Below are 17,717 nucleotides of genomic sequence, written 5' to 3' on the forward strand. Positions count from 1 at the left end.
CACCTTCTACCATCCTTTTGGGTTAGGCAGGTACCATCCCCCTTGGCTTTCCTTCACATCCATCCAACTTCTCCCTCATGAATGTCTAGAAATCTATCTTACTGGCCAGGTGAGAGCATTTCAATGCCAAACTTTCTGTTTCAACATCAACCATTCAACATCAAACTTTCCATTTCAAGTTTCATTGCCAAAGTTTTCATATTTAATTCAGTCATTTTGATAATTTTCAGTGTAAAAGGCTTTTAAATCTGAATGCTGAGATCTGGAACTCTTCATCCTCCTCAAACCGTCAGAGCCACATGCTTCACCTTGTTTGATATTTGTGAGGGTTTTACCTGGGATAACTTTGCTGATTCCTGCAAGGAACTGTGGACAAGTCCACTGCTCCCAGACTACTGGGTAATTATAATCCTGTGTCATTCGGCAGCAGTGTTTTGAGTTGGTCAGGCTGATTTAGTTGACAATTACCATATATTATCGTATTTATTACCCGATGTCCATCTCGCTGCCTTCCAAGCCGTCCCTAAGGCCATCCCCTTCCTCTGCCACTCTCCCCCACAGTGGCACCTTCCCGCTGCCCTCAGAGCTCATCCAGCTCCACTCAACCGCCTCTGCAAGTGCTGCCATCCCAAACACTGCACACTGTGCACAGACCAGCATCCCCCAGCATTGACGGACGGTTAATTTGACTCCATCGTTGCTTTTAAGGGCTATTATTCGGGCTCGGACACGACCCCGTAGCGTTCTCCCGCGGCCTCACGGCAGCCGGGGCCCTTCAGGGACCGCCCGTACTGCCCGTGAGGGGAAAAAGGGGCCAAAATCCCCCCTCAGGGGCCGCGCACTGCCCGTGAGGGGAAAAAGGGGCCAAAATCCCCCCTCAGGGGCCGCGCACTGCCCGTGAGGGGAAAAAGGGGCCAAAATCCCCCCTCAGGGGCCGCGCAGTGCCCGTGAGGGGAAAAAGGCCCCCAAATCCCCCCTCAGGGGCCACGCACTGCCCGTGAGGGGAAAAAGGCCCCCAAATCCCCCCTCAGGGGCCACGCACTGCCCGTGAGGGGAAAAAGGCCCCCAAATCCCCCCTCAGGGGCCACGCACTGCCCGTGAGGGGAAAAAGGGGCCAAAATCCCCCCTCAGGGGCCGCGCACTGCCCGTGAGGGGAAAAAGGCCCCCAAATCCCCCCTCAGGGGCCGCGCACTGCCCGTGAGGGGAAAAAGGGGCCAAAATCCCCCCTCAGGGGCCACGCACTGCCCGTGAGGGGAAAAAGGGGCCAAAATCCCCCCTCAGGGGCCGCGCACTGCCCGTGAGGGGAAAAAGGCCCCCAAATCCCCCCTCAGGGGCCACGCACTGCCCGTGAGGGGAAAAAGGCCCCAAAATCCCCTCAGCTCCGCGCAGTGCCCGTGAGGGGAAAAAGGCGCTAAAGCCCAGCGGGCACGAGGCGTCCGCATGGCCTCCCCGCGCGCTCGTTCAGCGCCGCAGATTCGCCACGGCCAGTCACCACTCGGGGCACCGTGACCGGCGTACGCGGCGCGGGGTAAAGGGACGAGCGTGTTGCTGGGCACCGCGGGTCTGAGGCGCCCCGAGAGCCCCGGTGACCGCCCGCGAGGCAACGCCTCCGGTGCCGCTAATGGCGGGCGGGGCCGCTCCTCGCGCGGCGCTCGGGTTGCATCCCGCAGATTCGCCACGGCCCCTGGAGTCGCCGCCGTCCCGGAGGTTGCGGGGACAGCCCTGACCCCTCGGTGGTGCGCGGGGCATCCGAACAAACCCCCATAGTGAATAGAGAGTCACCGGCGGGCCGGGGCCGGCGTGTCGAAAGTGCGGAGCGGAGTGCGCAGGCGCCGTCGCCGCCGCCCCGGCCCGTGGGAACAAAGGGAGCGCGGCCGCAGCGAGCGGGTGAGTCCGGGGGGCCCGGCGGCGCTGGCCGGGGGGTCGGGACGGCCCCGGGCCCTCTCCGGCAGCGCTGCGGGGCTCGGGAAGGCCCTTGGGCTCGGGGAGGGAGCGGTGGGGCCGAGGGACCCCCCCCCCCCGGTGGCGGCCTTGGGCCCGCCCAGGCTCCGCTCGATCTCCCCGAGCCAGCTCCGTGTGCGAGCCCGGAGCACGTCGTTAGGAGGGATTCTGAAGGAGCTTGCAGCCGCCGTGGCGTTATTTGAAGAGAAAAGCCGAAAAAAGACTTTGTTACAGCGCTGTTTGATGTACTGCCGGGTTCGGTGCTGAAAGGTTAAGCATTGCTTGTCAGACCGCAGCTGCCGGGCTCGGTCGTTGTTGTTTGTACCTTGTAAAGAAAATATATCATTTGGTCGTTTATGTATTAATACCAGATTTCTGAAACAGTGAGCGTAAAAATAATGGGGTATCTTCTTTTTATTCCTTAAGGGACAAAATGTATTTATTTAGACCCTTTAATATGAAGGCGACCTGAACCTGTGTGCACAGCTGTTTAAGGCCAGATTCCTTGGAAAGTCCATTAATTTTTCAAAGAGATAACACCTTGGTTTCTGAAAATTCTTTTGTCTGTATTCCAAAATTGACAAACTTTGATAATCACTGGTGTCGATAACAATCAAAGCCTCAAAGATCTGGTGGGGGGAAAGGCACAACACTTACTAGCGTGATCTTCTTTTGTCTTACAGAAGTACAAATATAATGTCAGGTGGCTGAAAATTTGACTATCAAAATGTCAAGTAAGTTTTTTTTAAAATATTTTTCTTTCTTTAACTTGGTGTTTTAAAGCTCTGGTTCCGTGGAACTTGTTTGTGAGATGATGCCATTATTCCTGGCATTAAATGAAATTAGCAAGTGTAGTGACTAAACTCTTGGCCTTAAATCCTGCTGTGGCTGATTCCTGGCATATTGTTTTCATAGGAAATCCAGATATCACAGCTTCTAAATCCTGTTGGACTGCATTTTTGCTTTCCCTTCATGTAATTGGTGTGCATATAAATGAATTTCATATTCTTCAGTCTTGTGCTTGAACGAAAGGCTGGGACTAGAGCAATGGGGGGGGGGTCGATTTTTCTTTTATTTTTCTTGTGTTGCTATTTGCTTTTCAGTGGCAATACGCAAAGTCTTTCAGAGTAGAATTTGATTGTTTTTGTAAATTCCTTTCAAAATGTTGGTCACAGCAGATGCCTTAAGAATTTGTTCAGATTTTCCAGAAAAAAAAAAAGTGCTTACATTTCTATCTTAACAGAAAGGCCATCCTATGCCCCACCTCCCACCCCAGCTCCTGCAACCGTAAGTATAATGATTTTCTCATTAACACAGAGCCTTTAGTAACTTCCCAGAACAATAATTACGGAGTTGTATCACCTTCCTGTACGGGAAACAAAATAAAAATGTGATATGAATTGTTTAAATTATTATCATTCTTTTTTGAGAAGTTTGGGAAAGAGAAGCTGAATAAATTTGTTTCACCTTTAAGACTGGATCTCGCTGACACTGAATTTTCTGTGAGCACTCACTTGTCTCAAATGACTCACAGTGGGTTGCAGCAGTACTGGAATAGTTAAGAATCAACTGATAAATTTGATTGTAAAATGTCCTACTCAGCCTGTGCCCAAATCATGGGCAGACAGTGTGTTTTTCCACGTTTCAGTTGTACTGAGCTGCTTTTCAGTGGCATGTAGGATTATGAAGCATCCTGGTATGTTGTGTCAGAATAATGAAATGCTCCTGATGCCAGTCTTGCATTCCTTGAAATCACTGGTATTTTGGAATCTAGGGCATGGGAAATATTTCACTTTCTAGTAAAGTGATGTGGCCTGACACTGAGGAAAACATGAACAGGAGCTTTAAATCCCGTCCAGTGATGTTCCTGGATTTACAAAGGTGCTGCAGTACCAGTGTGCTGTGAGCAGAAACTATTTGAAAGTAAATGCACATCTTTGGTCACATTTGTGAATAGTTTGGGTTTTAGGACAAATCCTTCATGCAGAAGATTGAGCAAAGATGCTATAGTGAATTACTTTTTTACCAAAGTGAATTGGAAAACTGTTACCCAGTAGTGTGTCCTTGATCTCTGCAGGATGGGAGCTAGAAGGAATGTGATCCTTCAAATTTATTGTGCCATACTTTACAGGAAGAGGCTTGAAAATTACATAATGCATAAATACAAATTATGTTTTTATGAGTTTACATGAATAAAACTTGATTTGCATAGTTTGCTCAGAGTTTTCATTTTGCACACAGTGAAATATCTGTGGCAGTGTTAGAAGGAACATGATGGATACACTCTGACCACTGGATTCCTGCATCAAGAGCTGTGCAAACACATCTGATTCTTTTGGGATGTAGCATGGATACAGGTGTTTAATGGTTCATGTTGATGTGGTACAGTCCTTCCGAAGAGTACATGAAGCACATGTCAGAACTGCAGCCAGTGACATGCATTGCCTGTCTCACAAGCATCTTTTATTTTGTATTATATTTTGAACAGCCCTTCACGTGATGGTCTGTGCTCTGTTAATGCAAGTCATAAAGTAGCCAAATAACCTTGCTTGTTCTTCCACAGCCAGTTCCAGGTGCTGCAGTCAACAAAATGCCAGTAATTCTCAAAACTGCAGTACTGTACCTGAAATAAAAATTCTCCATGTGACGCAAGGTAGTTCCTGGTAATATTTAAATCCTGTCTTGCAGAAATAAAGAATTAAGCAGACGGAGATTACAATTGTCACCTGGTTTTATTGAAGATGTGTAGTTCAACATATTCTAAACCTGTTATGGTAATACAAAAAACTGTAGTAAAACAGTGCCTTATGAAGTAGTGAATGTGTATGTTATGAGTCCAGGCATACAGATGATCACATCACCTGCCGTGACTGAGCTAAAAAGCTTGGCAATAAAATCTCTATTGAAGACTGACTGTTAAAGAATAATTTTCCTCTGCACATGATTGTTCAGAAATAAACTCCTGCAGTGTGTCTTCATTGACCTGAAAACTTCCTAGTCACTGTAGTCAGCTCCTAGGACACTTCTGTTCAGTGTTTGTATGTGTCATACTTTGGTTCTTAGAGTCCTGAACCTATCTGTCAAATTTTTATAACTGTAATCTGGAACAGGTCCATTTAGCAAATCCCTGTGAAAGACTTCTTGGAATGTTTATTAGGGCTGCTGGAGAGTGGGACAGTGTGGGAATGACATTTAAATGTACAGAAACACTCCAGGCTCTCTGCATCCTAATGGAATCATAGAATCACCACAGTCAGGACTTAATCACAAGTACCATTAAGTAGTTGATCTATTTTTCCAACAAAATCTGACTGGGAAAGGGGAGATAATGGGGAAAAAAAAGAAATTCATTTGAGGAGGGGAATACAAGGAACTTGGTGAACTTGAGTGTCCATTGCTAAGTGAAACGGGAATATAAAGAAACAAGATTTTTTTTTCTGTGTGACCGAGGTGAGAATAAATCAATCCACTTTCATGAATGAAGGTGTATTAATTAACTTTTGAATTGGATTTGATGATGTGTTCAGACTAGTTTAAAGTTTTGAACTTACAGATTTTACTGCACATGTGGAGTTCCTCAGTTCTATTGTCTACAGCCTGCCTTATAACAGAGGGATGTCTCTGGGAATTGACTTCAGCCACTGGCAGTGGAGCACACATGGTGCTTTGAGAGATTTCCTCCCCTGCCCCATTTGTTGGGAAGGCAGAATTCGGGGAAGAGAAGCAGGCAGGGATTTTCGCTGGTGTAATAAATGTGGGTACTTAGGATTTGTGCCCCATCACTGGGTGCTGTGTTGCCCTGTAACTTTCACCCTTGGGAGACAAAAGTCTTCTGAATTCCTTGGTGGCTTATGTTGAAAAACTTTATTAGCCATGAGCTAAATTTACAGAATACTTGTTTAAATGAGTTACACAGTTAATAGAAATAAAATCACCAATTCCAGGCAGAAATTTGTAGTGACACATTTGCCTAAAAAGTCCTGTTTCCTTACCAGGTTTATACTGGAGTAAGTAGTATGTGTTGGGAAGACACCAACTGCTACACCTCATTGCTTGTTTGAATTCTGGTTGCTTTTGCATGCCATATTGCAGTTCATTTTCATTTCTGTGTTTTCCTCGTTTGAGCTCATTTCTCATTCGTGTTTTTGTCTCATTTGTTTCCATCAGCAAATGCCCAGCACCCCAGGGTTTGTGGGATACAATCCATACAGCCATCTGGCCTACAACAACTACAGGCTGGGAGGGAACCCGGGCACCAACAGCCGGGTCACGGTAGGAGAATCAACTATTACATCCTCCAGCAAACACCAGGAACTGACCAGAAATGGCTTTAGGGTTAGGTTCTTCAGAGTCTTGGCTGCTGCCTCTTCTTTATTAAAAAAAAAAACAAAAAAAACAAAAAAACCCCAGAAACAACTTCTGATTCTTATTCCTCACCTTCCCTCCCTTCCCCTTCACTCTGTAACCTTTTGCAGGAAAATGGGTTTGTACTCAGCAGGGAAAACCGGTAATGGTATATGATGCAGACATCCAAAAAGACAGACTTTGTGGTCTTCAGTGACCACTGCATGCATAAGAAAAGGTTCTGTAGCTGGGTATGAATTTTTGGAGGGAGGGAACTGCTCTTTTGGCTGAGGTTCATTGGTACAAAAATAAGGAAGAACATTTTGCAAACTGGAGATCGTTGATAGTCGTTGCATCATCCTGTTGAGCCATGCAAGAGGTCCAGGCCTTTATTTTTCTTTCTAGTCTTAGTCTGATAATAACTGCACAGTTCCAAGTTCAGTCATTATTTTTTCAACAAAAGTGTGATGTTGATAATAAAAGAGAATCCTTTCAGCTCATATATGTGTCAGTGTGTGGGAAATGGATGTTACATTCATTTTTCATAGAGTAAACAAAGTGAGGTGGAGACAAGTGATGAGGGAGGTGACTGCTTCTTTCAAATATGAATCAAATCCTAGCATTGTATGCAGTTAGGAAACAAAAATAGACAGTGGAAATGTAACACTTTTATAACACAACAGAAACAGAGTAAATCCCTGATATTTTCTTAAATATCTCAGAACTTTAAAGTTTTTCCATGTAGAACTTTGTACCTCAAAACTTCTGATCAGTTTGGAAGGTGATGCAAAGATTTCTCAAGGACCAAATACATGGTGCTTTTAAAGAAGTGTACTCTTCGTATGCCTCTCATATGAACCTTCATTCAAGCTTCATATATGAAGTTCATCCAATTTGTTAAAGCATTTACAGAAGGACCTTCCCTTCAAGCTGGAATTGACTCTCTGAATGGATACTTTCCTTATATGAGACTAAGTCAGGTTTTGTCTGAGAACTTTCATTGTTTCTGTATGTCACAAGCGTACACAGCCTGCTCTGCCATGCATATCCCAGTATATGGATGGTGTCTTTAAACACCTCTTAATTTAAAAGCATTAAACAGTTTCCTTTAATGTTTTTCCAACCCATCTGTATGTGTATCTATGTATACATTTTGGTGATGCATATACCTCATGCACATTATTTATACACAATTCTGTATGCATTGTTCATAGAGCTCCATAAATTCAGGGGGAAAAAAACCCAAAAACAAAACCAAAAACAAAACAAATCTATCAGGAGGAAAACTGAGCATTGAATGTGAGCCTTCTGGTCTACACCCAAGTATTGATCTACAGGCCACAGCCCTGAAAGATCTTGAACCTGCTTTATATTTTCATGTAAATACTCCCACTTAATAGAACTCCTGGCATGTGGAAGTGCTGGAAGAATGGAGGATTTCAGACTCTGCAGTTGCCAGGGGCTGTGGTGCCATTGCACTATTTTAGGAGCAAGCCCTGTCAGGTGTTTGTGGGTTGAGGGGATGCAAGGGGACCCAGCAGCTTTCCAGCAGCAGCATTAAGGCTCAGTGGCCTTTTGTGTGGTGCCAGCACTGTGTCTGGCAGCCTAAAGCCAAGGGAAGACAGAGCACAGGAGCATCTTCCAGGTTAATTGGGACAATTCATTACAGCTTGGCTACAAGTAGAGCACATGTTTACCTTTTAGCTGCATAGGGTTATTTTCTTTTCATAAAGAGTCTGTAAATTGGCTCCAAATTGCCACTGACAAATTAGAAAAACAACTGCTAAAATTATTTGATAATGTCTCTAACTTAATGTTTTTAAACTTTGTTCATATCTTTTTTTTACCTGTACAGTAGCCACATTAAATTTGTCAAAACAGATAAAATAAATTAGTCATTAGAAGTGAGAAAAAGCAACCTGCTGGGATTAGTGTTTCCATGTCGGTTCCTGAGCTGTGTAGTTCAGTTTTAAGAACATGGAGCCCATTTGAGGATTTATCTAGTTACTGCTCTGTAAATTTACAGAGAAAAGGACAAACTTAGATGGGGAGTTATTCATGTAAGGACCAGCCTAGTCCTTGTTCACTTACAGACTGGGTAATATTTTTGGTGATGTTGCTTGCTTCTCTTGGTGGGGGTGTGTGAATGCACAAGAATGAGTGTTTTCCGAAACTAGTGTGTGTGGAAACTGTTCAGCGATCCCATTAACGAATGGATTTATCCGGTTCTTTTATAGGCTTCCTCTGGTATTACCATTCCAAAGCCCCCCAAACCCCCAGACAAGCCCCTGATGCCCTACATGAGGTACAGCCGGAAGGTGGGTATTACAGTGTCCATCAGTAATAAAGTCAGTGTTCGTTTGTGCTAACAATTAATCGCTATGATCTTAGTTTCAGCTTCTAAACGTTGACTCCTTACAGCCTGCGCTCTCTTAAGGGGATGTAAAGTACAGAGTCTGCCCTGCAGAACAAAGGCAGCAGTAGTCTGGTCACACAGTTGCCAATTTCTGGGGGGAAAATTGCTAAAATGCTAATTCCTACCACTGTCTGCTGACAAGGATCCACCCCGCCACATTCAGAAGTTCCTGTGACTTACTGACAGAACTTTTTTATATAAAGGAAGTATTCCTTGCGTTTTCTGGGCTTGGTGCAGTGCTGTAGCTGGACTGAAGAGTAGCAATGAGTGGACTTTGCATGTTCTCCTTCACCACCCTAGCCCGTGGCAACGTTTGCTTCGCTATTCTGTGAACTGTTTGACAGAAAGTAGGAGAGAGACTCTTGTGGAGTCTGGAATCTGATGGGGCATGGGGAGGGCATGGCAGCCTGGCTGAAGTGGGTGAGCCAGAAGGAATTTCTTCCACTTCTGGTAAAGTATCTTTACCAGCATGTCTGTCTTAGGCCAAAAAACATCAACATACACAAAAAAAAAAAAAAGTCAAGTGGCGCAGCAAGAAATTACACTGGCAGCTCTGCTTTTTTTTTTCCCTATAAAGTTAGAAACCTTTTTGGTGGAGTCAGAACTTGTTGGAACTCAGATTGATCAGCAAGACTGAAATATTGTGAAATGTTACATTCTGATCTGAAAAGCTCAGTCTCTTTGTCATAATCTACTGCTGGATGTGTTTACTCAGTAGCATTTTTTTTCCCCAAGATGCAGCGATGTTCATTTAAGAAGAGAATTGAGAGGGTTAAAGGCAATATTCCCATGAGACCAAAGCCACTCAGCAATTGCCTGGTTCAGTAGCTGGCTTCCTACTGACTTCCTACCCCAGAAAATAATCCAGATAGTTTAGCCAGACTCATTCCTAACTTTATCCTGTTTTTCATGGTGATTCCAGAAAGAACACTGAGATGACAATATAAAATGTTTAATTTGGAAGTATTTAGATATCATTAGTAAAGCTCCAGCTGTTTCTGTTAAGGTCTGGGACCAAGTGAAGGCGTCCAATCCTGATTTGAAGTTATGGGAAATTGGCAAGATTATTGGAGGAATGTGGCGAGATCTCACTGATGAAGAGAAGCAAGAGTATTTGAATGAATATGAAGCTGAAAAGGTAAATGGAAGAAATCTGGGATATTTATTACAGCTGATTCTTCTAGGAACTGGTCTGAGAAGAAAAATTCATCTTCCCCATTCAGGGCTGTTTGAGGCATTCACGAGAGCCCTGTATGTAACTTAAATGGAAGTTTGTCCTGACACGTCTCTTAGATTTTTTAAATAACTGTGCATCAACTGTGACTGGTCAGTTTTTAGACCTAATTCAAAATGAAGTATTTATAATTGAGTGTCGATTTTAACTGTTTAATGAATGGATTTGATTGTACAACATCAGTATTGAAAAGATTGTCTCAACACCAAAATCCTCTTTCAAAACTGGTGCTCTGCAACTACTGCTGTTGTCATGAATGTGTTCCTAAGAGACTTCCAGTCATGTGGGGTTTGGTTTTCCTGGTGGAACTCCACGCTGTGGCATTAATGTTTTGTTTCTTAATAGAAAATGCTACCACTTGTAGGGTTTTCTTGTGCTTTTGTTTTGGTTTTATTGATCTAAATGACAAGAGATGACAGCTGCCTCGTGTCTAGGTTGGTAAGTGTTGAGCACCTGTACGAGACTGTTCTTGTGATTCTCAGGTGCAAAGGGAGAATTGTCCAGCTGGTGTGTTGTGCTTACACCTGGCAGGCACCTGAGGCTCTGGCTACCTGGTCAAATCTCAGCTGGTTTTATTCCAAGGCAATAGAGAAGTACTGCAAAGCTTGGTGCTCTTAGCTGAGAAAAAAAGAATCCAGGAATTCTATTTTTAACTTGGTAATGATGTTTAGATTGTAAGCTCCTTGGGGCAGGGGCCAGCTGGTTTCTGTTTGTGCAGTGCCAAGGCAGAAGGATTCTGGTCCTGATTATAAAGAGTTTTAGGTACTTTTAACAGTATCATAGATTATATCCATTTTTTCATTGGAAATATCTCAAATCACTGTACAGAATCTTAAAAGTGAGATTAAAGAAAGCAGTTCAAAGGGAAAAGGTATTTCAAAGAATGTGAAAATAGTGCTGCTGTCTTGCTGCCGGGAGGAGACATGAGTCTGGCTGCAGCTTTCTGGGCCATCCCAGAGCAGGGATGGGTCAAAGAATGGACAAGTCTTAAGTGATTTTGAAAAGTGGTTCATGACATACTGGCATAATGAAAGAGAAGAAATCAGAATCACAGATGTAGTTAGAACTCCAGAGAATTACTGGGAATATTTTGTGTTTTCTAATTTCATCTTACCAGAACTTGATCATGAATGTTCTGAGGTGTTCGAATTTGAAATCACGGAAAACAAAGCTATCAAACAAAGCATAAGACTTCCAGGTAGTAAAACTGAAAAGGACCTGAAAACCAGCTGTGTTTTTAAAACACAACTATAGAAGAAGTTCTAATTTGTAAAAAAGAAAGACTGAGAGAATCTGGTCATTTGTATCTCAGCCAGACGATTCAGATTCAGCTTTGTCTGTGAACCGCACTGTGAGTTATACAGGGCGCAGTTGTGGCGAGGTGGGAATCACCCAGTGGGGCAATCAAACCGTGTTGGTCACCTTTCAGATCGAGTACAACGAGTCCATGAAGGCCTACCACAACTCCCCTGCCTACCTGGCCTACATCAACGCCAAGAGCCGCGCCGAGGCAGCGCTGGAAGAGGAGAGCCGGCAGCGGCAGTCACGCATGGAGAAGGGGGAGCCCTACATGAGCATCCAGCCCGCCGAGGATCCCGATGGTAAGGAGCTTGTGTGCACTCCCACTGGGACACTCATGGCAGGACAGGCTGTGGAGATACAGAAGACCACCCATGTGCACCTGCTGCAGCACTTCACGTGGCTTCGTTTCTGCTTTGGTGCTTTAATGCCGATTTTCATTGCCACGTTTTATTCCATACAGCTGGTTTTGTTCCCAAAAGTAAGGTGGCACCCGTGGCAAAAGTTATTCCAACCCTTCTTAATTAAGTGTGAAGTAATGCTTAATAGTTCAAACCAAATCAGTCTGCTCACAGCACCGTAATGGCTTTAGCACATGCTTTAGAAAAGGCTTAGATGCCTGATTTAATCTGGCTTGGATGGAATGTTGTGCTTTATTACCAGAAGCACTTAAATCTGACAGGCAGAGTTCTGGTGTGATTAAGAGCACCTGAACTTTGAATATGTTCAACAACTGTCATTTGAGATTGTTTGGGGAGTGAGGTGCTCTTGCTGCTGACAAGTTGATGAGAAAATTCTGAAGGTTTATTTGACTGCAAGGAAATGCACCCCACCCAGTGGGAAAAGTCAGCCTCACACACCTCATGGCTGCTTTTTAATTCATCACCAAATACTTGTTGAAACCTGAGGGTGAAAAATGTACTCAGTTACACCCTTTTTTTTCCTTCCCCCTTGTAAAAGCACACCCCTGAGATGAAGCTCATGGCAAACAGCATTTTCCTCTGTGTGAGGTAATTGCAACATTTATGTAAATACATTTCATGCCGGAATAGCTGGAACCTGGGGACTCGAGATTCTGTTCGGTGCTATCTGAGCAAATAGACTCAGGCAGAACCAACCCTTACCTCCTTTTTGCTTGGTTTAATCAGATACCTCAATGAGATACAATATAACACTGTGAAATGAAGGAACTTTCATTAACTAGTTGGCTTCTTTGGTAGTATCTTCTGGCACGGTGTTAAGCTTCTTAAGATTTCTGTGAATAGTTGGGATAGTCATCTCCAGTAGGAATACTTTATGTAAAACAAATTAGACTTCTGGACTTTTCTACATGGCATTGTTCTGGGAGATAATTCATACTTGTTGTTTAACTGGTTTCTCTTTAGAGAAATGCACTTAATAATAAATAATCGAATACTCTTAATACGCGACTGCAAATTTTCAGTGATGAGTAAATGTGTCTCACTGCTTCATGCTTTCAGTCCTCAGTGTTTTAAAAAAGTAAGTGTTTTTGATCTGTGCTACAAAGGTTATTTATAGAGGAGTCACTATACTGCTGGCATTTTGTTCTGGAAACATGATTAATCAGGAATGGGTCTTTTAGTTGGTGTATTAATAGTCCCTCTTACTGTGGAAATGTGGAAAGCAACAGAGTGAATAACTAGGTCAGTCCCAATTTCAGCTGTGGGAAATGCATGTGAAATAAACAGTTAGACCTGTGCCAGGTAAATGCTGCCCTGGCCATGCTTTGTCTCTTTTTGTGATTCCCTGATGCTCTGTGTGTGTTACTGTGAACTTTGTGACATGACAACTACTGGCGTTAGGGCTCATATTTTGTTGTTTTGTGAGTGGCAGTGTCGGTACAGTGTCATTAGACTTGGCTCTCATTTTGTGGGATCAAAGCAGTTAGCCCTCGCACTCCCGTTCCAGATTACGACGATGGGTTCTCCATGAAGCACACGGCCACGGCTCGGTTCCAGAGGAACCACCGGCTCATCAGCGAGATCCTGAGCGAGAGCGTGGTGCCTGACGTCCGCTCTGTGGTCACCACGGCCAGAATGCAAGTCCTGAAACGCCAGGTTCAGTCTTTGATGGTTCATCAGGTAAAGAGAAAGGATGCGGATGCTGCTGAAATGTGATGGGGTTGGGCTGTGCTCCAAGGCTTGGATCATTCGATCACCTGCATGACTGTTCTTGCTGGGTGCAATGTTCTGTGTGCTCCAGGAGTTAATCCCTGGGATTTCTTGGGAGCTGCAGAACGTGACACCTCACCTTCTGTGCTGTTTTCTTCCGGAGGATCGTGTTAAACTGTATTTTGTTCTTTGAGATGTCCTAAGTGTTAGTTCCATAGTTCCATTATTACACACACCCCTCTGTATGCAGTGTAAAAGTCTGGTGTCTAATAAGTACGGGTAGGGTTGTGATTTCAGACACCTGACCACTCATCTTGCTGGTAATTACTCTTTTTTTTTTTTGCAGTAAATTGTCCCTATGCTAACATTTTTCACTGAAAATTAAATTTATACAAAATACATGGTGAAATCACACCTGCATGTTTCACCGAGCCTTGGGCACATACCTGTGTTGTCCAAACACTCATGTTACCAAAAGAACCCTTTCAGCATGGTCTGTGTGTGTGTGGGTGAAGCAAGACCAGAATTAGACAGAGATTTCTTGGGTTGGTTTTTTTTTTTTTAATTACAGAAGATTTGGAGGGTGGAGAGGGTGGTTGTCCTTCTTTCCTGTGAATTGTGGTCTTTCTGTGTTAAAGAACATAATTGATGTGGAGGGTGTGTCTATACCTGTGAGCTGTGTATATACAGACCTGTGGGATAAGTATACACAGATCTGGGGGTGCAGAATAGGAAAGAGAATGTGCAGATTTGATGCTGGAAGCTTCACCTCAGGTACACAGTGTTTCATTTACAGTATACTTGAACTGCTGCACAGACCCATGTACTGTTCCTACTTTCCAGTATGAACTTCTGAGCTAGCAAGTATCAGAGGCAGGCAGAAGGCTGTTTACATATTAGACCAATATTTAAAAATAAACCCATATGAAAATTTGTATGCGTAGCTACACAGTTTTTAGGTGACTGCACAGTGATGTTGTTGCTGTTTGTTTCACTTCCAGCGTAAGCTCGAAGCTGAGCTGCTGCAAATTGAGGAGCGTCACCAGGAAAAGAAGAGGAAGTTTTTGGAAAGCACAGAATCTTTCAACAATGAGCTTAAAAGGGTACAGCTCATTTTTCTCACTTACTCTGAGGAAGCTGCTGGTTCCACAGTGGTGCAAGTGCTTCAGTTCTCTGTTCAGTTCTGTGCAATTGCCAGCTGCTGGGACAGTGCCTTGGCGTGGGTGGAGCAAAGCACAGGATGATTTCCTGCTCCTTCAGTGACCTTTAGGGGGACATTGGGCCAGTACAGTTTCGAAGTGGTGCCTCCAGGCTGGGCTGGGTGAATTCACTAAGAGCAGCTGGAGGAAGATGGCTTGAAGCCACCGTGGAGGGCACACTGCTCTCCTTGGCTGCATTCAAATAAGAAGTTTTAGGTTGTTTATTTATTCCCTCTCCTCCTTTTCTTGTTAATAGGCCTGTATCTCCCTCCCTAGTTACTTTTAATAAAAACTTTGTAAAATCAAAAGGACTGCGCTGCATGTGGAAATAATGAACTCATCATTGGGGTTTAGTGATGATTTATTTCTCAGGGTAACTGAGGTTGTAAAAGAGCTAAAGAGTTTTCCTTTGTTTTGTTTTTAATTACTAGTTATGCAGTTTGAAGGTGGAAGTGGATATGGAAAAAATTGCAGCTGAAATTGCTCAAGCTGAGGAACAGGCTCGCAAGAGACAGGAGGAAAGGGAAAAGGAAGCAGCTGAGCAAGCCGAGCGCAGTCAGAACAGCCTGGCAGCCGAGGAGGAGCAGGCAGCCAGCAAGGGGGAGGAGAAAAAGGAAGAGGAGAGCACTCCAATGGAGACAGGTAACTGCATCTGAACATCTGCTGCAGATTCCTCCAAGGATCAGCATTAAAGGGTCTCTGAGGACAACAGTTCACTGCATCTTGGTAAACACAGGCATTTGCTTGCTTCTCATTAAATTACTCATTTTTAAAAGAGGAGAGGATAAGATCCCACAGAGCCCCATGTCATGCTTTGTTTGTGATATACCCAGATAAAAAAAAGAAACCTAAACCTGAAGTTAGACTTTGGTTAACTGGGAGTGTTTCCTTGTCCCAGTGTCAGTGTCCAGCCAGGATGATGCAACAGCAATGCTTCTTATGCAGCTCTCAGGCAAATTTTCCAGCTGCTTTGTGCTCTGGACAGTGGCAGTAAGAAATGCTGCTGGATTCAGGAGTCCCAGTGACTAGTACATCAGTGAGTCACTGCTGCAACTGCAGGAGCATAAGGAAAGAGGCACCAAGGAGTTTGAATTCCAGTGCTTCTGCTTTAACAAGGAGCGTGGCTTTCCTATGGCTGGAATTCTGAGGTTAGGCAGCTGTGGCTGACGTCAGGATGGTGTGGCAGGACCACATGTGTCCTCAGCACTGAGAGATCCCTGAGCTGTGCCTGTCCCTGCATGTTCTAAGTGACACAGGTGACTGCTGTGGAATAATCATATTTATTATAGCTTCTGTTTCTTCCTAAATCTTAATTGCACAATCTAAATAAATACTGGCACGTCAATGACACCGCGAAATCTGTTTTTCCAGAAGAGCCTCACCCAGAAGAGAGCACAGAGAACCAGCAGAATGGTGAAGAAGGAACCTCCACCCCAGAGGACAAGGAGAGTGGGCAGGAAGGGGTGGACAGCACAGCTGAGGAGGGAACCAGCGACAGCAACACGGGCTCGGAGAGCAACAGCGCGACTGTGGAGGAGCCGCCCGCAGACCCCATCGCCGAGGAGGGCGAGAAGAAAGAATAATCACTGACTCAGTTCCTGTGTCTCTGTAATGAAGTACTGTTTGATTTCAGAACGTGCTCTGCGGCTGTTGTACCTTCCCTGCCTCTGTCACTTGTCTCCAAAGGATGCCGGGGCTTAACGACAGTGTCAGGTTATCAGCGTAGCAATGTGAAGGGGCCTGTAGAGGCACAGGGTGTCCTGCAGCAGGCAGAAAAGGAACCTCATGTGTCTAAACACAGCCATTGCAGTGTGGAGAGGTGCTTGTATCACTTGTAATTCTTCCCTAAAAAGACACCACTGGCTTTGGTTTCCACGTGAGAAATCAGACCTTCTCCCTTTCTTCCGATGCCATGGACACAGTGGCACTTTGCCCCACAGGCCCTTCCTGCCCCTTTGTGGCAGCAGTGAGGTGCAGGTGTCTCACCTGTGCCGCAGTCCTAGCATGACTGCATGAGGGACCTGCTCCTGGCAGTGGCACTGGCTTTGTGGAGAGGCTGGAATGTGGCTGAAGCATTCAGACCAGTTCTTACTATGGAGCAAAGACCTACTGCCTGCCCAGGGTGTCACCTGGAGCTTCTCCTAACCTAACAGCCTCAAAAGTTCCCTGTGTCCCACAGCTACTGTGCTGCATGTCAGCAAGGGCAATTGCTGCTGCAGCTGCACCAGTTCATGCTTTAAAAGAAAGCCCTCAGTCCTCAGCAGCAGCTCCAGAGTGAGGCTGAAAGTCTGGGGTTTAGGGGTTTTTGGTGTAACTTGTTTTTCTAGAGTAGCTGCTCTGCAGTGGTGGAAACTTGCTCATGGTCTGTGTGTGGCATGTCAGGAGATCCAGTTCCAAAGGGCTCAGTGTAGTCTTGCAGGAAATGACACATCATGAGGGATTTTTTTTTTCTGTGGTGCAGGATTCTTTTCAACAAGCCTTTGCTTTTCTTTCCCAATTAACTCCTTTATTTGCTACCTAGAGACCCTGGTGTGGCCTCAGCCAGAGACCTGGCACAGAGCAGAGCAGGAGAGTGTTTAGACACGCACATGTTCTCTGAGCAGACAGTCACTGATATGGCACAAATGGTAAAATATAGTAGTTTTGCTTGTCATGAGCTTTCAGAACCTCTGGAGACTCTACAAATACACTGAAAAGGCCTAATTTGCCCTATATAAGCAAAAGCCCACAAATAAATACACCGAATTGCAGCACAGCCATGGGCCACTTCTTGACTTTACAACTGAGGGAACATATAATGTTGCAATGAACCGATGTGTATTTGCAGAGCAGTGGGTCTATCAGATGGTGTTTTTTAAATCCTTTTTTTTTTAATGGTCTAAAAATAATAAAATCCAACAAGTTTGGTTTTTTTTTAAACTCACAGTGGTCTGTTCTTGTCTTTTAAGGTAGTGCCAGTGTTTGGTTCAGAGCTTTCATCAGCTATTCTCCATCTCAAGCCAGAGGAAAATAAGCACACAGGATTTTATTTCTTATACAGTACCAGCTGCTGGCTGGACTGGAGCCCCCCCTCCCTCCCCCGAGCCCATGGGGCCCAGGTGAGGTTCCACACCTGAAGTGCTGCAAACCCTTGTTGTGCAACAGCTTTTATC

At 44.7% G+C, this 17,717-nt stretch overlaps 1 protein-coding gene across 3 annotated transcripts; it reads left to right on the forward strand.

Moving 5' to 3' along the window:
• Window positions 1-1,834: 1,834 nt before the first annotated feature.
• On the forward strand, window positions 1,835-17,488 carry SMARCE1 (SWI/SNF related, matrix associated, actin dependent regulator of chromatin, subfamily e, member 1). Of its 3 annotated transcripts, none has more exons than XM_066204974.1 (11): window positions 1,835-1,887; window positions 2,625-2,675; window positions 3,185-3,228; window positions 6,109-6,213; window positions 8,523-8,603; window positions 9,708-9,839; window positions 11,365-11,536; window positions 13,164-13,336; window positions 14,368-14,469; window positions 14,997-15,207; window positions 15,937-17,488. In XM_066204974.1, the coding sequence occupies exons 2-11, from the start codon at window positions 2,669-2,671 to the stop codon at window positions 16,146-16,148; spliced, it is 1,239 nt and encodes a 412-aa protein (XP_066061071.1). In that variant the 5' UTR covers window positions 1,835-1,887; window positions 2,625-2,668; the 3' UTR covers window positions 16,149-17,488. The 3 variants fall into 3 exon arrangements, with proteins under 3 accessions (XP_066061071.1, XP_066061074.1, XP_066061072.1); XM_066204977.1 differs by having other exon boundaries at window positions 15,940-17,488; XM_066204975.1 differs by lacking the exon at window positions 1,835-1,887 and adding an exon at window positions 2,192-2,211.
• The last annotated feature ends 229 nt before the right edge of the window (window positions 17,489-17,717 follow it).

The sequence above is a fragment of the Chamaea fasciata genome, unplaced genomic scaffold, assembly GCF_029207755.1.
Source record: "Chamaea fasciata isolate MVZ Bird 193981 ecotype frontalis unplaced genomic scaffold, bChaFas1.0.hap1 SCAF_27, whole genome shotgun sequence".
In the NCBI taxonomy this organism is placed as follows: Eukaryota; Metazoa; Chordata; class Aves; order Passeriformes; family Sylviidae; genus Chamaea; species Chamaea fasciata.